Source organism: Nuphar pumila, chromosome 3 (assembly GCF_984573655.1).
Source record: "Nuphar pumila chromosome 3, dmNupPumi1.hap1.1, whole genome shotgun sequence".
In the NCBI taxonomy this organism is placed as follows: domain Eukaryota; kingdom Viridiplantae; phylum Streptophyta; class Magnoliopsida; order Nymphaeales; family Nymphaeaceae; genus Nuphar; species Nuphar pumila.
Genome location: NC_143251.1, coordinates 132,251,703 through 132,278,677, shown reverse-complemented (window position 1 = coordinate 132,278,677; position 26,975 = coordinate 132,251,703). Strand labels below are relative to the sequence as shown.

Sequence of the window (26,975 nt, the reverse complement as noted above, 5' to 3'; positions counted from 1 at the left end):
GGAAACACTTGTACATGGATGGTACATGCATATGGGTGTGATAACTCATGCACTTTGTTAAGAAAGTTGGTTTTGTTTCCACATTGACTGCATCACTTACACAACGTAAGATGGTATGGCACACTACTACTACATTGTTCATATGGTACTCGTGGGCGGGAGTCCCATACGAGTTCTCGCAAGGGTGTATGCGAGCTTTTCACTTCACTTTTGCATAGGGTGTTGCAAACTTAAAGAACTGAATTTAATAAAAACATAATAAAGAACAGTGTAACTTTTGATCTGGGGTCTTCAATCTCGAGAATGGAGATCTTAGAATTTCAGTCCTAGGGAGGCTGTGAGGATCCAAAAACTTTGTGTGCGCAAATTTGGTCCTCAGAACCCGATATAGAGGTTCTTTCTCTTGGCCACGGTTTTAGGGAGAGTCTGTCACTTTACCCGGGAGTGGTGTGTTGGTCACAGCTGTGAGTTTGTTTGGTACCAAGGAAGTGGCACTTGTGGGCGTGGGGTGTCCCTTGTATCCCCGACATTAGATGTGAAGGTCTAATGTTTCGAGGGTGACTCGGTCGAGGGCTATGTTGGAACCCAGTAATAAAATACCAATTATGTGCTAAGCTACCCTGATAACCTACTTGACCTCGGGGATTTTTACCTGTTTGGTGTATCCGCGGGCGATGGAAATTAAAAAGAGAAACCTAAAGATGTATGTATTAAATAAGGGCATGCATATGGAAAGAAAAATCAAACTTAAAGGTAAGATAATAAGGAAGTCATGCATTTTCCTTCTTTGCACTAGGTCATGCATAATTTGAAATGATCTCTAGTTCATGATATGGTAAAGGTATGCAATTCATTTCTTAAAAAGCATGTTGAAAGGTTTTGTTATTGCTATGTGTTACTGTCTTACTGTTCTTTAGTTGTGAGTATACACAATTTGTCACATATATGCATGGTCAGATTTGGCATATTTGTTGTATATGCACTCACTCAAATCAACATATGAAATCTTATTCATGTTCTTTGTCTCACCTAATTTCCTTGAAATAGCATTGCCCAGAATTTTTGTTCTGACCCCTCTACTTCGTTGGTTTTACAGGAAATGGTGAGCAGTGAGGTATGGGTTGTTCACTGAGGATGGACGAGGGTCACAATTTGGGTTAGACAGTTTCGGCAGTGGCAGAGTGGTTTTATTTTTTTGTTCTTGGCTCCATTGTTATCTTCAGTTCTTGTACTCTGTAGTTGTATAAAGCATGGTAATAACAATTTACTTCAGTTTATAAATAAAGGGTTGGTGTTACTCATGGATGGTGATTGTCAGTACATTTGTGGTGATGGGCTATCCAATGAAAAGTGAAATTGTGAGGACCCCAGATCCTTTGGAAGGTTTCTGCATAAAAAAAAATTGCACTTTAAAAGGGGAAGGAGTTGGGGTTGTTACATACATGATTCATACCTGACACAAGAGTTGGGTCGAGTTTAACCCATGGATCATGATACCTTGGAGTTGAACTTATATGCTTGCAATAACCCATATTAGCTTATATAGTTGGATCTTTTACTGAGTCAAATCGAGTTGAAAATGATTAAAGTACAGTTAAACAAGAGAATAAGAATAATTGAATAAATAGGAAAAAAAAACAAATCCACTACCATGAAAACTAGGCATTGTTTATATTTTTCGAAAGATATAATAAACAGTTCATCCAAAAAATAATTGTGCATGAAGAACATGAATTGAAACAAATATATCCAAACATTAGTTTAATATCAACAAACAGTTCTTCTTACCCAAATAATTAAGTTACCTCGCATAAACAATTTATGAAATTCGCATAAAATAAGTGCGAGAGAACTTTCTTTAAAACTTTTTTCTTCACGCCTTAGCATGGTGCCTTGAGGGGCAAAGGGTCTCAGCTCAAGGCGAGGTGTGGTTTTAAGAACACTGATTGTAAATTTTTTATGCGAGGTAACTCAATTATTTGCGAGGTTTGTTGGATCGAGTTTAAAAAAATCATAGATTTTTTGCGCAAGGTTATAACATTTTTTATGCAAAGTAACTCAGGTGTTTGCGCAGTTTGGAGGTTCAATTTTGAAAAAAAAATCACAGATTTTTTATGCGACATTATTACATTTTTTATGCATAGTTGTTAAAATGTATCTCTCTTTATGTAAATATTTACATATATATATATATAAAGAGAGATACATATACATATATACATCACGTATATATGTATATGTATCTATCTATATATATATATATGTAAATATATATGTTTCTTTTTTCTTGTAAAACCCGAAAGGGTATTTTAGTCATTTCTCTCCATTTTAAGCATATTCATAATTATGAATATGCTGTAATTCTTTTTCCTTTTTTTACTTTGCTTCTTTTCTTTTTTCTTTTCCCTTTTTTGTCTTTTTTTTTCTTTATTTCTTTGTTGACTCAAAGTCAACCTTGGAGGGCTCAACACTAGCTGTTGAGCCTCTCCAACGGTTAGAATTCTAACCGTTGGAGGGGCTCCAACAGCTAGTGGAGCCCCTCCAAGGCTCCTTTTCCCTCTTATAAATAGGGGAGTTCCCCCTTTGTAAACTTCACTTCTTGTAGCTTTTGTTCTCCATTCTTCTCAATAAAATTCTTTATATTTTGTATGCCTTTGTGCATTTGAGTTTCTTTATTGTACCTTTGTGTACATTTGTTCTAAGTGTTCTTGTGCATTTGTACACATTGGTGGTGTTGTGCTTATCGCACACTTTATCTCATTTTCTGAGATATTTTCACATGGTATCAGAGCTAGGCTTAAAGGAAAAGAAGATCGTGCTTTTTTTCTCTTCGTTGGAGTACCTCGTAAAGCGTGCCATTAAGTTGTGGTGGTTGGAGTGAAGATTCGGCTCTTCATCCTATATTTTAGAAGCTTCCTACATCAAGATGGGACTCATTTCGCATTGTGGTACTCATTTATTTCTCTTTGTATCATCTCTAATGGGCGAAAAGGATTCTCACTTCTCTCTTGGCTTCAAATTGAATGGAACGAATTATCATGTATGGGCCGGGAATATGGAGGCCCATATAAAAGGAAAGGGTCTTTGGGGATATGTTCAAGGAACTATTCCCGAACCCGAACCAAAAATTACTACCCTTGAGAGAGGGGAGATCAAGGTTCTTGAGGGAGAAGAAAGAGAAAAGGCTTTTGAAGATTACAATAAGAAGCATGAAGAATGGGAAATGAAAAATTACAAAATACTCTCATGGTTCTTCTCTTCGGTTGAGACCAAAATTAATGCCAACATTCTAAAGTTCAAAAAGGCATATCAAGTATGGGAATATCTTGAAAGAATGTATACTTCAAGAGATTTGTCCCATAAATACTATCTCCAAAAGAAGGCTTTAACCCTTCAACAAGGAGAAATGTCCGTTAGAGAGTATTTCGCCGAGTTATCCACTATTTGGGATGAACTTGCCCTCCAAGAACATAAATGGAGTGGTGAGGCTATTGAATTGAGAGCTAAACAATTAGAAGAGGATCATTTCTTTAACTTTTTAAATGGGCTTAGACCCGAGTTTGAACAAACTAGATCCTCCCTCTTGTCTTCTTTCTCTTCTCCTCCATTGGAAGATGTGCTTACCAAATTAAGTGGAGAAGAAACTAGATTGGGAATGAATAAAACCAATCTAAGTGTGTTGGTCGTTCCCTCTAAAGATGAGGATGAGGGTGCTTATGCCGTCTCAAGACCGGGGAATAATGTTAAAACCTATAAACCCCCTCATTTTAACAAAAATCAAGGAGGAAGAGAAAATGGTGGGCATTATGGAAGAAGAGATTATAGTAAGATCATATGCCATTTTTGCAAAGAATCGGGTCACATTAAACCGGTATGCCCTAAATGGAAGAAGATGGTGGCTATGTCTACTACTTTTCAATCTACCAAGAAGGAAGGTCCATCAACTTCCAACCATGCTACTTTGACACTCAATCAAATCATGGAAGCTCTTCAACCACTCCTCAAGGGATCCGTTTCCGGAGCCGCCATGACCACTTTCTCTCCTCCCGGTAAGACTCTTTGGCTCTTAGACTCGGGTGCATCCTTTCATATGACTCCAAATGTTTTTGCACTTTCTAAATACTCAAAAAATTTGTCACCTTCTTTTGTCTCTACCGCGGATGGAGCTTCTCTTGAAATAAAAGGAATTGGTGATTTTGAAAGACAAGGTTTTTCTATTCCTAAAGTTAGACTTATACCAAAACTAAATTTAAATTTGTTTTTCGTCTCTCAACTATCGGATCATGGGTGTGATATCAAATTCTCATCAAATAAATGTTGGATACAGGATCGCCGGTCCGGGAAGTTGATTGGAGAAGGCTCTAGGAAGGGAGATCTTTATCTCATGGAATTTCTTCAAATTCCAAAAACCTCTTTTTGTAATGTTGTCCAACATAAGGATATAAATGTTTGGCATAAACACCTTAGACATCCAAATATTGTCAAGCTTTCGTATTTACATTTTGCTAAAACCTTATGTAAAGACAATTTCAATTGTAATGATTGTATTCTTGGTAAAATGAGAAGCTTACCTTTTGGACAAAGAACTATGTTTTCAACTAAGCCTTTCGAAATTGTGCACTCGGATGTTTGGGGACCGGCACCCGTTGTGTCTAAGGGAGGATTTTCGTATTATGTTATTTATGTGAATGATTTCTCAAGGTATAGTTGGATATACTTCCTCAAACATAAACATGAGGTTTTCTCTACTTTTAAGGTTTTTCACAAGTTAATACAAAATCAATTCCATAGTAAATTACAAATTCTTAGAACTGATTCCGGGGGAGAATATCTCTCAAATGATTTCAAAAGTTATATTGAAAATAATGGGATTGTTCATCAAAGGTCTTGTCCCAAAACTCCCCAACAAAATGGGTTGGTCGAACGAAAACATAGACACATAATTGAAACTACAAGAACTTTGCTAATTTCTCAAAAAAATCCAAAAAGATTTTGGGCCGAAGCGGCTCTTGCATCGGTTTATCTCATCAACCGACTTCCATCCAAAAACTTGAATCAAATATCTCCATATGAAATCTTGTATAAAAAAGAATCCGATTACAATAGGTTAAGAATTTTTTGTTGTAAATGTTTTGTTCTCAACGATAAGAATGATAAATTATCTCCCAAAGTTATTCCTTGTGCGTTTTTAGGATATTCGGAAACCCAAAAAGGTTTTAGGTGTTATGATATTAAGAATGACAAACTATATGTTTCAAGAAATGTAACCTTTTTAGAAAACATAAGTGGTTTTGAAGAACACAAAACCCATGAAGATAATGCCGATTATTCTTTTTTGTTTGAACTATTATCTAGAAATGAAGATTTTTTTAGCAATGATGAATTAAATGAAAATGAGGATATAAGTGAAAGTATTCCTCAAACCATTCATGATGAAGAAGAAATGATAAATGAACCAATTACCTATACTCATAGAGATAAAAACACTTTTAGGAGTGCAATAGAGAAATATAGTGATCTTAGTGAATCTTCCAACAACTCTCGAAGAACTGAAAGATCTAGGAAAAATCCTTCTAGATTTATATCCTGAGTCTTTTTCTCCAAAGCATAGGGCATGTCTTAGTGCCATTCACTCATATCAAGAACCTAGAAATTTTAAAGAAGCTAAGGAAATGATAGAATGGAGGGATGCCATGGACAACGAACTTAGAGCCCTCAACAAAGCCAAAACGTGGGTTTTTCAATGTCTTCCAGAAGGAAAGAAAACAATAGGGTGTAGATGGGTTTTTAAAGTCAAAACCAAGAGTGATGGCACTCTCGAAAGATATAAAGCTCGTCTTGTCGCAAAAGGATATAGTCAAGAATACGGCATCGATTACGAAGAAACCTTTGCTCCTGTTGCACGAATGGTTACTGTAAGGTGTTTGATCACCATTGCATCTATTAAAAAATGAAATATTTACCAAATGGATGTTAAAAATGCATTTCTAAATGGGGACCTTAATGAAGAAGTTTACATGGATGCTCCCCCTGGTATGAATGTACCAAAGGGGAAAGTCCTTCGTTTGCAAAAAGCGCTTTATGGTTTAAAACAAGCCCCTAAGGCTTGGTATGATTGATTTAATGATGTGATGGTTCAAAATGGTTTTTCCTCATGCTACACTGACATTGCTCTGCTCGTCAAAAAGTCTGATGCAGGAATTGTGATTTTACTGTTGTATGTTGATGATATGTTGATAACAGGTAGTGACATAAAGGGCATCAGAAACATTAAAACCACTTTAAAAGAAAGGTTTGAAATGTCAGACCTGGGGTATCTGACTTACTTTCTTGGTATCGAGGTAGCCTACTCTCATAGAGGCTATTTTTTGTCTCAAACTAAACTTGCCTGTGAGATTCTTGACAGATCAGGTATTACTGATGATAAAATCTGTGAGACCCCAGAAATTGTGGGATCAAAAATGAAGATCGATGATGGGAAACCTTTGGAGGATCCTACCCCCTACCGACAACTTGTGGGATCTCTAATGTATCTTAGCATCACAAGACCGGACATCTCTCATGCCGTGCATACTGCAAGCCAATTTCAGCATGCTCCTACATCCGTTCATATGAGTGCCGTTCTCCGAGTTGTCAGATACATAAAGGGAACTTTAAACAAGGGAGTTTTCCTTTCCTCATCTTCTGAGTTAAATTTGATTGCATATACTGACTCTGATTGGGGAGGTGACCCAAATAATCGTCACTCCACTACAGGCTTTTGCATTTTTTTAGGTGAATCCCTGATCTCATGGAGATGTAAGAAACAACAGAAGGTGTCTCTATCATCCACCGAAGCAGAATATCGAGCCATGGCATCTACAACTATGGAGATTGTCTGGATTCATCAGTTGCTGCAAGACATGGGGATTCCAATTCAAGAACCCACAAAGTTATGTTGTGATAATAAGAGTGCAATCTATATTGCCAAGAACCACACGTTTCATGAGCGGACAAAGCATATTGAGATGGACTGTCATTATGTCTGTGAGGCATATCTACAAAAAGTCATCGATCTTCCTTATGTGACGTCAGAATATCAGTAGGCAGATTTCTTCACCAAGGCGCTTTGCTCTCCAAGATTCAACTTTCTCATTAGCAAACTTTCGGTCATTGTGCCCTAAGTTTGAGGGAGGGTGTTAAAATGTATCTCTCTTTATGTAAATATTTACATATATATAAAGAGAGATACATATACATATATACATCACGTATATATGTATATGTATCTATATATATATATATATATATGTTTCTTTTTTCTTGTAAAACCCGAAAGGGTATTTTAGTCATTTCTCTCCATTTTAAGCATATTCATAATTATGAATATGCTGTAATTCTTTTTCCTTTTTTTACTTTTCTTCTTTTCTTTTTTCTTTTCCCTTTTTTGTCTTTTTTTTCTTTATTTCTTTGTTGACTCAAAGTCAACCTTGGAGGGCTCAACACTAGATGTTGAGCCTCTCCAACGGTTAGAATTCTAACCGTTGGAGGGGCTCCAACAGCTAGTGGAGCCCCTCCAAGGCTCCTTTTCCCTCTTATAAATAGGGGAGTTCTCCCTTTGTAAACTTCACTTCTTGGAGCTTTTGTTCTCCATTCTTCTCAATAAAATTCTTTATATTTTGTATGCCTTTGTGCATTTGAGTTTCTTTATTGTACCTTTGTGTACATTTGTTCTAAGTGTTTTTGTGCATTTGTGCACATTGGTGGTGTTGTGCTTATCGCACACTTTATCTCATTTTTTGAGATATTTTCACAATAGTAACTCAGATATTTGAGATAATTGGAGGTTCGAGTTTAAAAGAAAATTTGCTCACACTTATTTTATGCAAATTTCATAAATTTTTTATACGAGGTAACTCAAGTATTTGCGAGGTTTGTCGGTTCGAGTTTTAAAAAAATCGCAGATTTTTTATGTGAAGTTATTACATTTTTTATGAGAAATAACTCAGGTGTATGCGCAGTTTAAAAGTTCGAGTTTGAAAAAAGAAATCACAAATTTTTTATACGATGTTATTACATTTTTTTATGCGAAATAACTCAGGTATTTGTGTAGTTTGTCAGTTCAAGTTTAAAAAAAAAATCATAAATCTTTTATGTTAATTTAAGAACTTTTTTATGTGAAATAACTCATGAATTTGCGATGTTTGGAGGTTCAATAGTTTAAAAGAAAGTTCTCTCGCACCTATTTTATGTGAATTTCATAAATTGTTTATGCGAGGTAACTCAAGTATTTGCAAGGTTTGTCGATTCGAATTTTAAAAAAATTCTGCAGATTTTTTATGAGAAATTATATTTTTATGCGAGGTAACTCAAGTATTTACAACTTTATTTTAATGGTTTATAAAATAATCAAAAACAAAAATCACTGCCCTAGATCCCTCAGTCGTGCTTGTAGCTACTCGTCCACCTTAATGTAGTTTTCTATGATCGCAACTTGATGTTGTATAATGGCCGAAGACACTGCAGCAAGTGTTTCCTTGAGCACACTAATTTCGGCTTCCTTTACAACAAGTGTATCCTTCAATTGCCTGATCACTGCCAGCAAAGAGTCAACTAAGTATCTGCTCCACTTGCATTTTTTTGTGCTTTTGGCCACACTCCTCCTCAACTCTCCTTTCGAAGGGATTGTCTTTATTATGATGAGAAGCTACGTCTTCATCAACACTGGCAACTACCATAGAGGACAAGCAGATGTTGTGGTTGCCCTCACAGCAGTTTGCAAGTTCCAATTGGAAAATAATGGGGCAATCCTTTGACTTATCCTTGTCATCGAGACAATTTTACTAACTGCACCAGGGCGATCGGTTCGTTGTTGAACATAGCCAAATTGTCAGGCCACTTTATTAACCATTTGGTGCTCCATTTCATTCATGTTGTGCAACCAAATGTCCTTCCTCGCCATAACTTTTGCTTGCACAACAACATTTTGGTCCTCCTCCTCCTCACCCGCATCTTCATAGGGGCCACCACTTTACCTACATAATGAACTTTCATTCATGGTTAATCCTATATTGCATTACTTAAAAACATGTATAACATTTTAACAAAAAAATTATACTTACATCTGCCCTAGTCAGCATTTGCAATTTCTTGAAGTACTGGTCACATCCCATACGATGACAAGACTTTCTTCGACGAGGTGCATCTTTGTTGATAATTTGTTTCCATATTGTGAGATGTGAAAACTCATGGATAACTTGAGGCCTTCCAAAAAGTATGTACTCCCATAACCAAACTTACAATGATTCATACAAGGATTAACACATAGCAACACAATACATTACATAAAAATACAAAATAAAACTATATAACTAATATTTTAGCTTAAATCAATAGTTTAAATACAATGAAGGAGTAACTACCTCCAACAAGATCAATATGTCGGTCAAGTTAAATTTTTTGGCCTTCATGCTATCCAAAGAGGCATAAAGGTATGCAAGAGCAGTTGCCCTCCATGTGTATTCGTCGACGCGATCCAAGATTGCCACCAGATTAACATAAGAACTATAGATCGACTTCTCATCGCTGTCAATAAATAGGCATGTGCCGAAGTAGAGCAAGAATGCTCTCAGATCCTTCTCCTAAATGCTACCGGCTTTCCCTCCAACACACGATAGTTTGTCCTTTATCCAACTCACCACTATAGGGTCATGGTAATTTCGCAACCATGCTAACTTCAGTCTTTCTTGTTCGAAGGCACCATCTGTCACTCCCAAAACTATGGTAGCCAACTGCTTGTGATTTTTTCCACCGCTGACCACTCACTGGCACCCCATGACAATTAAATCTGGTGATTCGTGTCACGTCTTCAAACGTGATGGCTATCTCCATATCTCCAAATCAAAAGGTGTTTGTTTTTGGATCCCAAAACTTCACCACAACCTCTAAGAGGCAAGAAGGGGTGACTGATCTTCCATGCTGAGATCTTGAAGAAACTTCAGAAACACATACCATCAAGCATTTCCTTCATATCCTACGGGAGAGCTTGAAACCATTGTCGTGCTTGGAACCAATAGAAGTAGTGCATGCGGTTGTCATCGGCTTGTGGCTCCTGTCCAGAAGCATCGAACCTTCTTCCCCTCTTCGAGGAAATCCTCAGAGCTTGAACTTTCTTCTCGACATCCGCCCCTTGCTGCGATGTCTCTAGCTCTTGTTGAGCTACCTTCTCCCTTTATTAAAAAGCGTTCTCCCATTGCACAACTACCTCAACCCTGGCTAATAAGCATCCAACCGTTGTGCAACTTGGTCCTCCCATGGGTGAGGTTCATCCTCGACTCTTCTATCATCCACATTCTCAACAAGAGGAGAAGGCAGCTCAGTTGCATCTCCAGCATCCGAGTGAGCGCATAACTTAAACAAATGCTCCTTCGCTGAGTCCACCTCCCCCTCCTTAGATGCTTCGAAAATAGGAGACATCATTGTGACAACAAGCCCTCCATCCATTTTTTTGGTTGATGTTTGCGGCTACTTCTTACGAAGTGACAAAAATTTCAACTTGCATTTTTTGTGGTAAACGTTTAAAAACCTCTGTTTTGGCCACTGTTGAAGCAAAAAACGGTGATGGTGGGGCCCCTCTCTCTCCAAGTTTCAAGACATTCACATACTTCACGGTATAATAGTTGAAGGATGACGTGTTCTCAATCGCCATAACGCCAAAAAAAGGTTGTCAGAACGCTGAAAATAGCTGCTGGATTATTTTGAGAAACACAAAGAAAGCACTAGATTATGCAAGAATAGCGCTAGAATGTGAGCCCTAGAATATATGATGTCTTGGTCGTTACTATTTATATAACACGGAGGAGCCCAAGAGTCGGTTAGAGTTTAAAAAACGGTTTGCATACTTTTTATGCGAATTGCCTATATATTTTATGTGAAGTCAGGTATTTGCGATGTTTAGAGATTCGAGTTTAAAAGAAAGTTCGCTCACACATATTTTATGCAAATTTAATAAAAATTTTATGCGCAATAACTCAACTATTTAAGAGGTTTGGAGGTTCAAGTTTAAAAGAAATTTTGTAGTTTTTTTATGAACATTTTTTAATTTTTTATATGAACTCAGGTATTTGTGCAGTTTGGATGTTCGAGTTTGAAAGAAATTTTGCAAATTTTTTATACGATGTTATTACATTTTTTATGTGAAATAACTCAGGTATTTGCACAGTTTGTCGGTTCGAGTTTAAAAGAAATTTCACAAATTTTTTATGCAAATTTAAGAATTTTTTATGCAAAGTAACTCAGGTATTTGCGATGTTTGGATGCTCGAGAGTTTAAAATAAAATTCTCTCACACTAATTTTATGTAAATTTTGTAAATTTTTTATGCAAGGTAACTCAAGTATTTGCAATATTTGTCAGTTCAAGTTTAAAAAAAAGTTTGCTTGCACTTATTTTATGCAGATTTAGTAAATTTTTAATGCGCGGTAACTCAGATATTTGTTGTAATGAAATGGTGGTCTTCAACAAATGCACAAATAACTCACAAACAAGTGTCTATTGGAGACACTACAAGCATGACCCTTGAAAGGGTATAAAAGGAAGAACACTTGAAAAATAAATAATACTTTATTCATGAACAAAATGCTTAAGAAACATTGTAGTTTACATTGAAGGGGTGCACCCCTATATATACAAAAAAGTGGAAGAGAGAGGAGAGCTCATTTTGAGCTCTCCAAAAGAGACGTTGGATTCCAACGTCTCTTAATATAACTGTTGGACTACAGTCCAACAACATTTATTATTATAGCAGTTGGACTATAATCCAACAACATTTATTATAGTTGTTGGACTATAGTCCAACAGCTATTTGCACAGTCAAGTTCCATATCTAGTTTCTATTGAACTAGATGCTAAAAAAGAAAATAAAGAAAAATAATAAAAGAAAATAATAAAAGAAAATATAATAATATTAAATAATATATATATATTACAATTTACATTTTAACACTTCCCCTCAAACTTACGGTACAATAAGCGAAAGTTTGTCTAAGAGGAAGTGAACTTTGGGAGCAGCGAGAGGCTTGGTGAAGAAGTCTGCTAATTGATATTCTGATGTAACATATGGCAGATCAATGGTTCCATGTAAGTATTCCTCTTTGACATAGTGACAGTCCATCTCAATGTGTTTAGTGCGCTCATGAAATGTCTGGTTGCTTGCAATGTAGATCGCACTTTTGTTATCACAGCACATCTTTGAAGCTTGCGTTGCTTTAGCTCCCATATCCGCTAGCAATCGTCTGAGCCAAACAACCTCCATAGTGATGGTTGTCATGGCTCTGTATTCAGCTTCGGTGGAGGAAAGAGAGACTTTCTGCTGCTTCTTGCACCTCCACGAAATTAAGGTTTCACCTAGGAACACACAAAAACCAATAGTTGAGTGTCTATTATTGGGATCACCTCCTCAGTCAGCATCAGTATATGCAATTAAATTTAATGAAGATGAAGCAGATAAGAAGAGTCCTCGTGAAAGAGAGGATTTTAAGTATCTAATAATACGCAAAATCGCTCCCATGTGCACGGAGGTGGGAGCATGCTGAAACTGACTGACTGTATGAATCGCATGAGTTATATCTGGCCTAGTAATGGAAAGATAAGAAAGAGCTCCAACAAGCTGTCTATAAGGAGTAGGATCATCAAGAAGTTCTCCATCATCAATTTTCATTTTAACATTGACAACTTCTGGAATGTCTACTTTCTTATCATCTGTAATTTCAGACCTGAAAACGATATCAAGAGCAAATTTAGATTGAGATATCAAATACCCCCGAGGGGAATAAGCAACTTCAATGCCTAAAAAATATCTTAATAAACCTAAGTCAGTCATTTCAAAGTGAGTTTTAAGAAGAGATTTGATATTTGCAACTCCTTGTTTGTCGCCTCCGGTGATGATCATATCGTCCACATAGAGAAGAAAAATAATGATGCCTGCATCAGATTTCTTAACAAACAAAGCAGTGTCAGTTAAACAAGGTTGAAAACCAATATCAAGCATAACATGACTAAATCGGTCATACCAGGCTTTTGGAGCCTGTTTAAGACCATAAAGAGTTTTTTCTAGACGAAGAGCTTTACCCTTAGGGATACTAATACCAGGTGGGGCTTCCATGTATACTTCTTCAACGAGATTCCCATTCAGGAAAGCATTTTTGACATCTAATTGAAAGATAGGCCATGTTCTAATGGAGGCCAAGGCTATTAAAGTTCTAACAGTGGTCATACGGGCCACAGGAGCAAATGTTTCTTCATAATCGATACCATACTCTTGGGCATATCCTTTTACTACTAAACGGGTCTTATATCTTTCCAGGGTCCCATCACTTTTGGTTTTGACTTTGTATACCCACACCTACAACCTATAGGTTTCTTACCCGAAGGGATATCTTGTATCGTCCAAGTATTGGCCTTTTCTAGTGCATCCAATTCTATTTTCATGGCTTCTATCCATTCTATATGATTTTTTGCTTGAGAATAGGATGATGGTTCAACATATGATTGTATTAATGTAATGGCGGCCCTATACGTGGGTGAAAAAGATTCATAAGACACAAATTTTTCTGGAGGTTTAGAGATTCTAGACGTTCTTCTAGGTGAGACTTCAGAGTATTTTTGTAATGCACATGGAAGATTTTGCTCTCTACGTCTTGAATATTGTAGACTAACATCCCTATGGATTTGCTCTTCATTATCATCATTTTCAACAACAATAGGACTTTGATCATTGTCAAGGTCACATCCAACATCACATTCATTGGATTTTGAAGTTTGATCAATTAAAAACGAGTATTCAGTGACATCCTTGGATTTTTCGAATTCAAAGAAGCTTTCTTTTTCCAAAAAAGATACATTTCTTGACACATAATTTGTCATTTTGAAAATCAAAACACCTGTAGCCTTTTTGATTATCAGCATATCCTAAAAAGGCACATGGGATTGCACGAGGAGAGAGTTTTTCATTTCTGTTGGTGAAAACAAAACATTTGCATCCAAAGACTCTTAATCTAGAATAATCTGGAGTTAAATTAACAAGCTTTTCTATTGGAGTTGTATTCTTTAATGAGGAAGATGGCATCCTATTAATGAAGTAGGTGGCAGTTAAGACCGTTTCGGCCCAAAAACTTTTTGGAACTTGATTTGCAATTAGCAATGTCCTAGTAGTTTTCATAATGTGCTGATGTTTGCGTTCGGCTAGGCCATTCTGTTGTGGAGTGTGTGGACATGATCTTTGATGTGTAATACCATGTAAATTGAGATAGTCTTTGAATTCGTTGGACATAAATTCTCCCCCTGAATTAGTGCGAAAAACAGAAATATCATTTTGAAACTTATTTTTAACCATTTTATGAAATATTTGGAAGTTAGCAAAGACATCAGATTTATGTTTAAGAAAATAAATCCAAGTATGTCTAGAAAAGTCATCAACAAAAATGACATAATATGTATAACCACCTTTGGAAATAACTGGTGCGGGGCCCCAAACATCCGAATGTATTAACTCAAGTGGTCGTGAGGAAACAAAAGTTCTACTAAGAAATGGTAACCTTTTCATTTTGCCAAGAATGCAGTCTTTACAAGAAAATTTTTCAGAATTACACAATTTTTTCAAACTTGGAAAATATTGAATTTTAGACATATGAGGATGGCCAAGCCTTTTGTACCATAAATCCAATTCTAATTTCTGAATATTATAACAAAATGCATTCTTGGGTGATTCCAAAAAGTCCATGTAATAAAGTCCTCCTTCTCTATGACCTTCCCCAATCAGCTTCCCTGACTGGCAATCCTGTACCCAACAACCATGAGAAGAGAAGGAGATATTACATCCATAATCAGATATTTGCGAGACAGATAAGAGATTCAAATTAAGTTTAGGGATATATCTAACTTCTGAGATAAAAAATCTTTTGGATTTTTGAAGATTTTTAAAACATCCTATTCCTTTTACTTCAAGAGATGTGTCATCGGCTGTAAAAACCTTTGACACACTTGAGTTATTTTTAAGACATTCGGATAGACTATTAACATTTGGGGTCATATGAAAAGAAGCACCAGAATCTAAAAGTCAAGGAAAGTTACCTGGACCGGAGAAAGATGCAATTGCCGCTCCAGTTGAGGCTTCGGTTGAGGAGGATACCCCTTTGAGAAGAGGTTGAAGGATTTCCATCAATTGAGCCATAGACACAGGTGCATCTTGATCTTTTGACTCAGATTCAACAGATGCAACTCTTTTTTCTTCTCTTCTTTTTAACTTTGGACATTGAGGCCTATAGTGCCCCGGTTCATGACAATGATGACAAATAACTTTTCTTTTATCAAAGTCGTCGTTTTGCCTTCCAAAATGAGGCGGCTTGTAAGTACGAGTATGATTCCCCGGTCTAGATACAGCTAAAACGGAGTCATCATCAACTTTTGGAGTACTTTTTCTAAGTCTATTTTCCTCCATAGTGAGCTCTTCTATAGTATCAACAGTAGAAGGAATTTTTCCACGATGTAAAAGGGCCGATTTGGTGGATTCAAACTCCGGCCTTAGACCATTCACAAATTGATAGAAATGTTCCATATCGAGTTGCTTTTGGCGAAGCTCGATGTCTTCGGCACAATGCCATTTGGGCTCAAGAAGAGCCAACTCTTCCCAAAGTTCGGACAACTCATTATAATATTCTCGAATCGTTTTATCTTTTTGAGTCATTGTCCGAACTTTATCTTCTAAATTGCATACATGTGCAATATCTTTAAGGGAATACATGTTTTTGAGGTATTCCGAAGCCTTATCGGCATGCTCAAACTTAGCTAGACTAGAGCATTTTTTAATGTCTATGCTATTGATGAGCCATGACATAATTTTTGCATGCCCTATCCTCCATTCTTTCCATTTCTTTTCATAAGTGGCTAACGCCTTACTCTTCTCTTCTTCCGTTAGAGGAACCTCTTTATCACCCTCTTTCTTGGTAAGAGATAGTTTAGGTTCCAAATCGGAACCATCCACTATACCCCATAAACCTTTTCCCCAAATGTGGTGCTTCATAATCAAAGCCCACATTACATAGTTAGTATCATTTAGCTTCATAGGAATGATGGTGATCTTATCATTGTCATCCATCTTTTACAAGGGTAAGAGAGGAATAAATAGGAGGAGAGAGAGAGAAAAATAAAAAGAAAAGAAAAAGAGTAGACAAAGGAATAAGAGAGGATACAAAACCAAAAATTTTTGTAGCACAAGTTCGCCTTTCTTCAAACAAATCTTCTTGAGCCAAGAACAAGGTGATGAAACACCTTTTGTAAATGTGGCACGAAAATCGAGGCAGAAGCACTTCAAGATCTAAGGATTTCGTAGCTTTGATACCATGTAATGAAATGGTGGTCTTCAACAAATGCACAAATAACTCACAAACAAGTGTCTATTGGAGACACTACAAGCATGACCCTTGAAAGGGTACAAAGGGAAGAACACTTGAAAAATAAATAATACTTTATTCATGAACAAAATGCTTAAGAAGCATTATAGTTTACATTGAAGGGGTTCACCCCTATATATACAAAAAAGTGGAAGAGAGGAGAGCTCATTTTGAGCTCTCCAAAAGAGACGTTGGATTCCAACGTCTCTTAATATAGTTGTTGGACTACAGTCCAACAACATTTATTATTATAGTTGTTGGACTATAGTCCAACAACATTTATTATAGTTGTTGGACTATAGTCCAACAGCTATTTGCACAGTCAAGTTCCAACAGGAACTTGACTGGATCAAATATCTAGTTTCTATTGAACTAGATGCTAAAAAAGAAAATAAAGAAAAATAATAAAAGAAAATATAATAATATTAAATAATATATATATATATATATATTACAGTTTTCATTTTAACATTTGTGAGGTTTCAAGGTTCGAGTTTCCATCAGAAAACCCAAGCCATCCTCCGTCACCAAGTGGTGGCTCCTTCAGTCGCAGCGGAATTCGCCATAGCTGCACCACCAGAGGATCCATCAGACTGGTTTTTGACAGGGTAATGGAGATTAAGTGTCGGTTGAGGCAACGGCCACCAGCAATGGCGGCAGCTAAGGCGTTTCCAGTGGAGACGGAGGAAATTCGCATATAAAGAAAAATTGCACCGAAAACGATAGGTATGAAGGCTAAAGAGGTCCTAAAAATAACAGTATTTGTGATTTTGAACAGTAGACAGATTTCTTAAATTTCAAAGTCTTTCAACAAACGTGTCATTTTTGCCAAACAGTATGGTCATTTTTCGATAATATTATCATACAAAAGTTTTAGCAGCAGCCAAACATGTTAATTGTACAAATTCACAAATCATCAGTATCACTTATCAATGAATGCAAAATGATATTAGCAAATCCTATGATAATTGATAAGTCACGGACCTCTAAAACTTGCATCATGTAATCGTTGAAGCATCTTAAGTTATCCTTTTGGGCTTCCTGTACAGCTGAGATCATTGCCATTTCATGAACCTGACAAGAGCCAGACACATAATCAATTCGAATACAATACTGTCAGTTAATCAAATTTTAACATATTTCTATATCACTAGGCTATTGACTAACCAGAAGTAAAATGACAAAAAGGACTAATACCAAATTTTATACATAGCACAAGCCTGTATATGCTAAATATAAAAGTTTGCAGGAAAAGAAACAAATTACAGAAACAAGAAAATGAAGGAGTAGCGTCATAGAAATACCAGATTTCAATAGCAAAGCATTTCCATTGCAATCAGAATGTTCGAAAACTATTCAATTATGTCAATACATTAATGATTGGCTGACAGAGTAAGTGATATTGAAGACAAGTTACGACAGCCATCTATTGCCATACTAAAGTTGTATCACCTATCTTGCCAAAATGTCAACCATCTTTGTCTTCATCCCGCTGATTTTGAGGTGTGGCATGCTAGGACATACTGGCCCCACTACTAACTTTGTCTTAAATGTTCTAAACCTATAAACGGAGGTCAGGCTTGATCCAGTCCCTTACTAGTTCCTTTTTCTATCACCATCTTTTTTTACCAATGAAACTTTTCCTAAACTTATTTTAAGCTAAAACTCTGAAACGCATTTAGAGTAATTCTTCTTTACATGCTTGAACACACAAAAATGAACACGCTACTAGTTTCAAATAGGCCACTTCCATTGTGTTCTCAACATGCCCATTGCAAATTGAAAAGAATATTGTATGATCAGATTTTGAAAAAAGTGATAACATTTTCAAATATCAAATTAACTGTCTTCATGCTGAACCAATCATCAAGGCCTCATAAAATTATTCGTCAGGGTCTCATTGTAATCAACAAGGGCTCAATTTAGTTGGAAAAAAAGGAATCATTTACGGTTTTTGCATTTGTATCATGTAGAACATCAGTTTTTAATTTATTAACAAAGGTAGCTGTTTCACTCCCAAAATCCAATCAGAAATCTGCATGTTCTGCAGATACAAGGTACCAATGTGGTAAATATGGATATATTCCAGACAACAAAACCTAAAATAAGTCACCTAGAAACACCTGAACCTTGAAACTAAACAAGCTTCTACACGGTTAACCTTAATAAAATGAATAAGTAATAAAACAAGGCTCACATACTAGGCTAATTGAATGATTGAAAATTAATAAAGTAAGGTTTGCAGTCCTGGGACCTGTTACGCTGATAATTTCCATCTTAAGATAGAAACCAACCTGTTGCAAGTACTCCTCCACAGTTGTTGCCTCTGAAGGAAAAACATCTTCAAATGTTGTCTGTCATAAATGAAAAAAGAAAACGTCAACTCTACAAGACATAACCAGAACATGCCCAGTGACAATTAGAAGCACTTAGCATTGGTAACATTTTAAGCTAGGGAAAATAAGAACAGAGCATAAGTAGGGTCTACAGTAGAAGCATCCTATATGAAATTGGGTCCTTTTCGATTAGGTTTAGTTCTACCAAAAATCCAACACACACAGTTTTCAACGAGAGAAAGATGTCATTAACTAACAATGTTCAAATTTCAGATATTGCATTCTATGTAACACTTTGTGATTCCAATTGGACATCACATGCAAAAAACTTCAAACAAAAACAAAAAGACAACGCAAGCATTCGATTCTACTCAACAGATATACACAGATGGTGGAAGACGACTAAGACGAATGGTCATGACTACTGACTACCTTTATCTCAAAAGCCTTCAAGTCACGGGCAAGTTGCTCTGCATTTATTCCTTCACGAGCTAATAACCTGCAGAACCGGGGAAAAAAAGGATAAAAGGAATAAACAATGTGGAACTTCAAATCAGATGATAACTTAAACAACGAAGCCATGTTACCAAACGGCCATTGAGTTCAATTGGAACTTTGCAATTGACCTCCAAACAACAAAATTTGGATCAGATAACTTAAGCAACAAAGACGTATCACCAAAAGGCCATCCAGTTCAATTGACAGTTTTTAATCGGCCTCTAACCAACAACTACCACGCCAACTCTAGCACGGACAGCGCTTCTCATTATTATTGTTGCAAAATGAACATCCAGCGGGGGGAAGTTTAATAAATCTTTGATCAAATGCGCAAGATAGAGCATCAGTTTTGCCTTACATGAAATAAGGACAACAATTTTAATGAGAAACAATTCCCTAACATAAGGTGGAGGGAAGCCGGACTGATGACTAACAGTGAAATCCTGCCGCATATCAATGATCATTATAGCATATAAGCGAAAAACGAGATACATCAAACGCAAGCCCTAATTCTAAAACTATTCAACGACACATAGGAGAACAGAGAAATAGCCATCAAAGAAAAGATATACATAGAAAATTATCACAAGCCCTACCTCGTCGCGGCAATCGACTGGCTGGGAGCCTCCGTCCGCAGTGTTTTCGCCCTGAGCTTCTTCGAGAGTGCCTCTAACTGATCCAAATTCCTCTGTAAAGAGAAATCCGACGCACAGACATGAGAAGAACGCGATACTCCTTCGAATACAAGAAAGAAAACCATAGGAACCGAGTCGAAGGCGACGAAGAAAAGGAAGAATTAGACGGAAGACCTGCAAGGGAGGGAACTGAGAAGAAGGAGTGGCTTGCTCGAGAAGCTTGGTGGAGGAGTGGAGGAGATCGGACCAGCCGCTCATGTCGGCGTCGGAAGCCATCTCCAGTCTCGCTCTGCGTGGAGGAAACGCCCGGCGCCCTAATTTCTCCTTTCTCCCTTCTCTCTCACCTTCTGAGGCGGTGGAGGGAAATGCTCTTTCCCTCGCAAACTTGAAACAAAGAACAAACGTTCTGAGAGAGTGAACGAGGAGTGAAGGCTTCGGCGGAGGGCTGAGTGTGAGATCTTTATACACTTAACTTGTATTCGGAAATTATGCATAAGTCCTCTGGTTTTTTAATTTTCCCGTTTGGTGGTCGGGTCGTAAATAACGCCGATATTTTCAAATCCCGCGATATTATTGTGATTTGTGAGATAAGTCATTGCTAGATTATCAAACACGGGTGGGATGTAAACAGAACGGGTTTGGGTCTGGTACCCGACCGAACCGAACTGAACCTGTTTACATGGGTTTGGTATGAAACTTAGGAGCAGATAAATAATCGGATGTGCGTTTTTGCATTCAAATCCGAACCTGAATCCGACAAAATTTGGAACCCGATTAAGCGTAAATGTTGGGTTTTAAGCAAATAACTTCCGTGTTTGGTTTTATCAAATTCCATCCAAACGCCAACACTAAACCGAATCCAATTAGGCCATACCCGATTAAGTCTGATATGGTAATGCCAAAACCCGACCCAACGCTCTGTTTGGAAGCCTGGCATTTACATGGAAACATCATTTTCATGTGTTGCTAAAATATAGTTTTGGTGTGGTGTCGAGGATGGAGTTGCTAAAGCCATCCTCTTGTGCATGGTGTCCAAATTAAGATTGTCAACAGGTCAGGTGTCTGACCCATCAAGGTGTACCCCAACCTGCCCAAATAACAAATTGTTAGATTCGGGTTTTGCCGAGTCAAAAAATGAAATCTCAAACCCGGACCCGTATCATTGTAGAAGCTTACTTTAATTAAAATACATATAAAACACTTGAGTCAGGTCGGATGTCCAGTAAAAAAGCCCTGACAGGTCGAATATCCAGCAAAAAATCACAGCCCAAAACCCAGACCGCATATTACTTGGGTCAGGTTCAGGATGATCCGGCAATTTTTATGCCCATACCCAAAAATTCAGGTTCAATTCGAATTGGATACCGGATACAATGCTGACCTATTGACTGCCCTACTTCAAATGTGACATCGCAGTTACCGACTTCATTTCCTCGTGCAATGTTTTGGAATACTCCCTAAGGATTATTTCTCTTGAAAACAGCTTAGCCCTGTCTGCCTCGCATCGGATGCAAACACAGTATAAATTATCCCTGTTTTGAGGGACATTTTATCCCAAAAATAAGAATAGATAGTCAAAACCTTGTGATCCAGGATTTTTTGGTCCCTAGATAAATGACATTTATCGGGGGATAAATTGTCTGGGCATGCAAACGGGCTCTAGATAGGCAGAAAATAAAAAATAAGACTCCTAAAGTTGAGTCCATGTAGTTGGGACAATGCATGTCAACGGGCCTGGATTACCAGACCCGACCCTATAGGGTTCGGACCCAAAGGTACGGTTAATACATGGACCTGGGTATAAATTGTGAAATTTTATGGCAGACATGGACCTGAAACGAGTTCTTATTAAGACCCGCAAATTTTTAATGTAAAAATGATAAAAATATGGTTTTACCAGGTATCGTCCGTGTTTGGTTTATGCAGTTCTTATCAAGTCTAGGTATGTTTTTTTTATAGTAGACCCGATTAAACCTGGGTTTGGACCGGATACCATACCCTAAAATCTGATCTAAGTTTGGTTCTATCTGAGTCTGAACCAAACCCGACCCGTTGACACCCCTATTGATGATGATGACAAAAACACTTTGGTTTCAAATTCGACGACATTTTGAAAATCACATCTTTTTTGTCAGCTTTTACACAATTCCATCATAAAATATGATATTACTTCCATCTGTGACGTTAGTTCCAGAGTTACCCTTACTTTGTACAGTTGGCAGTATGGCACGACAGAACTTGATTTACAGGTCCAACTCTTGACCGTGACCTTATTAATACTGTAGACTTATTAGCTAAGCCCGGCAAAAATATGGCCATATGTAGGTGGCTACGTCACGAGGTCACGTCATTGCTGCATTTCCTTTGCAACACGACAAACTAATACGGACACTGGCACATATTAATATTAATATGATTTTAATATTTAAATAGTTTGTATTATTTTTTAATAATATTTTAATAAAAATATGTTTATAAATAAAGTAGTCAACAAAATAAAACTTTACCCAAAAAAAATTGAAAACAAAAATTCTTTTAAGAAAGGTAGAATGTAAAACCTTTAAACTTTTAAATATTATTGATAAAAAATTATTTTATCTTCATTTTGATTTTTAAATATATTTTTATCATTTAAATTTTATTTATTATTGTTTAAATCCTCAATTACTCAGTTCTAACTAACAAGATAAAATTGGTATTTTTAAAACTATTTCAAATATTTAACAATTAATTGTATTACTTCTAATCAAAAATATTTTTTAAGAGTTTTGCAAAATATTAGTGTGATACCATTGAATTTTGAAATTTACTAGATGAATTTAGCAAATTAAAAATCTTAATTTTTAACCAGGGGCATTTTGATCATTTTAATCAAAAGTACTATTTAAGATATTTAATCTATATTTTGTAGTAACCAAATTTTGTGAGATGAAGATGTTGGTGTATATAGTGATTTTTACTTAGCAGTTAATATTTATTGGTGGTTCACTCTATCTTTCTGGATTTTTGAAGATTTCATATTTTTAGAGCTTTTGGTATTTTCGACTATGCACCAAGGGTTCAGTGCATCGTTGCTTGAGTGGTGCTTGCGGATTTCAAAACCCTTCAGTCTTTTGGGTTTCGATTTGTTATTCTTTACATTATTAAAGTTTTATTAACTAAACTTTTACAAAACATACATAGGCACTAATTGTGTAAGCATGATGTTGTTGTGTTAAATACTTCATTGAATTGCAAATACAAGTTATGCGCGCACACCGGACATAGTTGTGGATATCTAAGGGTGCAATGGTTGCCTATATGTTTAACTAATTTGAGTGCAAGATGTACTAGAAATGTGATACTTACGCTAAGTATCAAAACAAATAGAAGTCAATGTGCATTGAATGCAATGCAATGTGAAATGCAAATCGGGTAAATGCCCGTGGTAAGTACGTTGTGTAAATGCATCACCCAATAAGTTTATTTTTATTATATGCAATGCTTTCCTACACACACCACTTAGTTATGGATATACTTAATGCAGGATATACTAAAAAATGTGATACTTACGCTAAGTATCAAAACAGCTATAAGTCAATATGCATTAAATGCAATGCAATGCGAAATGCAAATTGGGTAAATGCCCGTGGTAAGTATGTTGTGCAAATGCATTACTCAATAAATTTATTTTTATTGTATGCAACACTTTCCTACACGCACCACTTAGTTATGGATATTTAGGATTGTTGTGATTGTAATTTGAAGATCATGTTGATCATTATTTGAATGTATGATAATAGAAGTTATTTTCTTATCATTATTCGAAGATTATGCTTGTCATGATTTTAAATAGCAAAATATGAAGTATGCTTGTTGCAGGTACATGTTTGAGCATGCATTTATGTGAATGAATATTACATAAATTGATGTGTTTGGCATGACCATAGTGAAAGCGAGTATAAAATAATAATTATGTAATCATGCATGAAAGCATGAGCGATTGAATCATGTTCATAATAGGATTATGTAAATACAGTTATGCATGGGTTGATACGTCTTGTGCTCTTATAAATGAACCATGATTTGTGTGAATACTATTAATATATGTATATATATACTATGTGTGAGACACATTATGCATGAAATGCATGCTTTGCATATTGATTCATGTAGTTTAACAATGCATATATGACTTGAATCCTATGTGAATAACTCAAACTGCGTAGGAGTTACATATATTGAGGTTTAGTTACATTGTATTATGAAATGTGCATGTTCACGATGTGCATGTTCACGTATGCATGCATAAAACTCATGTTTTCTTTATGCATGCTTCGAGGTTCAATTTACGAAATGAAATATTTCTTGTGATGATGATATGATGCATAGGATAACATGTTTATGTATGATATTATTTAAATGTCATATGATATGAAATTATGAATGCATGCGATAAATGTTTAAGTTCAATAGTGAACTATGGTCCATGGAACCTTATTGGTTAAATATGTGATTTTATGATTTAAGTATCACATGAAGTGATGTATGGTGTGATGCATATTGATTGAACACATACTTGTACCCGTGGTGGTAGCTATCGACCCTGAGATTGATCAATTGTATTGATACATGTATCACAATAGTTTTCACTGGATATGGTATCGGTTGAGGAACTGTTCCTAAATGATTCTTTGTGAGGGTGTGCATGACCAGATCAGGTAATCCGGCTAAAGCGGTAAGTCTCTATAAGGAAGTACATAGTCCAAGAATGAGTAGCCTGCAAGGACGATATATTCCTATGAGGAAGTGCATTGTTCAAGACCAGACAGACCATCCACCTAGGGTTGTAACTCCTTGTGAGGTTGTACATTTTCCAGACCTGATGATCTGGCATAAATCTTGTGAATATTTATATGATTAAATAAAATGTTATGATGAATTGTGATGATCTTCTGAGTTTATTGAGATAGCCAATTATGAATCTATAGATTTGACTTTTTTATTGTAACTGAATTATATACTGAACTCAGATGTGAGAATTTGATCTTTATTGATTTTAGATTTTGATATGAGGTTATGATTGTGATGTTTATGTTAGCGTATAGGTGATTGACACTTCACGCCTACAAATGACTACTTTTAAATTATTAGGTGAATGATGCATCACATCTATATAGTTTTATTGCAAATGATTGCATTGTGATTGTCTGAGTACATATATCACACCTATGTATCATAATTGATGTGTATCATGAATATCTAACTAAATTACTTAGAAGTTATATGTGTGTGTTTCATGTCGTAATGATCAAATGTGATTTGACTTATTGTTTATAAGAATTATGAATATATATGAAAATGATGCAATGATCTAAATATATTTTATATATATGTATAGTTTTTTTTATGCGATGATTTATATGACATGAATGCATATAAATTATGCTCTATTATGTATGTTAAGGTTGAATAAAATATTAAGTGATGAAATATTTTATGTTCGAATGCTTGAAATGAATAACTCATAGGACATTGTTCTCTTGTCTATCACTTGACGATTGATGAATAATATATCATGTCTTTACCTTTAAATGCTTTATATGTTTTCTTTAAGTTTGAGTTTGAGTTGCTTTACCAGACTTTAGCGAGTCTGACCTCGTTTTATGGAGGATAAGTAATGCAGGTAAAGTATCTTTAGTAGTTGGAGCGAAGGACTGGTTGAGTTGCATCCTCGAAGGTCCACTCTTACCTTGCGATCTTGATAGACATGATCTTTTTGTTTTAAATACTTGATCATGTAGAGACTAAACTATTATTTTTATACTTTGATTTGAAATAAAATTAAAACTCTTCATATTTTAGTCTTATATTATACATGGTTTGAAATATGTATATCATGTACATATTGATTTGATTGTTATCTTTAGTGTAACCTCGCTTAAAGTATTAACCATTTTTTAAAATCGTTTTTGCATTATAAAAATTGATGTACTTATACTTATAAAAAAAATTTGTCTCAGAATTTTAATATTTGAACAATAATTAAGGTTAAAAGTTTGTAAACTAGTCTCTTATTTTCAAACATTTTTTTTGCGATGAAAAGCTCTCATTGAGAACATGACATGTTTCGTGCAAGATAAAACAAAAGTAGGGTTATGGACGCCCGATCTCTTAGGGACTTATTTAAAGGCTTGTCGAAGATTAGAGAAAGAACAAAACATACATAATATATGTTTTATACAATTATACTCTATTTAATGTTTAATGGCTTGATAATAAAAGTTGTGTTTCTTTTGTCTGTTCTTAGATTTGTTATGTGGACAACATGGATACACATGAATAGTGGGTTTAATACCTTCATTTTGAATCGTACAACTCAATTCACCAAACCATTATCCATATTTTAACAAGATTTTGGATATCTCAACATTATAATTGGTATCATATTGGATCAAATTATAAATTCATGTAAAAAACCATGATTTTTTGCTTTGAATATAGATCTTAAATTGGATCCAAATACCAAAACAATATAAAACTTATGTAAAACAAAGTTTATAAAGCTATTAAATCAAAACCCTGAATTGGATTCGCATCACGTGCGGAATCACACACTTATTTTTGTGAGGCTATTAAATCAAAATTTGCCAATTTGCCTAGCTGGGACAAGGGAAACCCACCCCTTGTAGGCCTTTGGTTAATAAAACCGTTGAGGCGTCCCCTGCTCACTAGGGAATACACCCAACTTTGGCCTTGAGACGGGGGATAAGGATACCCCCTGTGGGTTTCGAACCATGGTTGCCCCATGTCAAGTGACACACCATGGTCACCCCTAGCCATAGAGGGGAGCATTTTTGTGGGCTAGAAAATGCAATTCTACACTCAACATGTCTATGAGAATTCTCAGGGTAAGTAAACAATCTTGTTGCCATAATGTTTATCTCTGTTTGGGGTAGCATGCAGAAGAGCTTTAGCAGACCAGTTGGTCACTCGAGATTCACCTGCCTCCAATGTGGGCTTTAATCTGTTGGATCAGATTTCAGATCGTATCGTTTCACAATCAATAGCATGATATAAATCAGCATGGAAATCATGATA

General features: G+C 36.0%; 1 protein-coding gene across 1 annotated transcript in view; it reads right to left on the bottom strand.

The window, feature by feature from the left end:
• The window catches only part of LOC149843877 (nuclear pore complex protein NUP93A-like), a 66,747-nt gene extending 46,480 nt beyond the window's left edge, over positions 1–20,267 (bottom strand). Inside the window, exons 1-5 of the mRNA XM_090000123.1 lie at positions 20,070–20,267; positions 19,857–19,948; positions 19,195–19,261; positions 18,721–18,780; positions 17,411–17,500 (exon numbers count right to left, since the gene is read on the bottom strand). Coding sequence (XP_089856249.1) covers positions 17,411–17,500; positions 18,721–18,780; positions 19,195–19,261; positions 19,857–19,948; positions 20,070–20,171 — 411 coding nt within the window. The 5' untranslated portion in view covers positions 20,172–20,267. The remainder of the gene's footprint in view (positions 1–17,410; positions 17,501–18,720; positions 18,781–19,194; positions 19,262–19,856; positions 19,949–20,069) is intronic.
• Between the last annotated feature and the right edge of the window lie 6,708 nt (positions 20,268–26,975).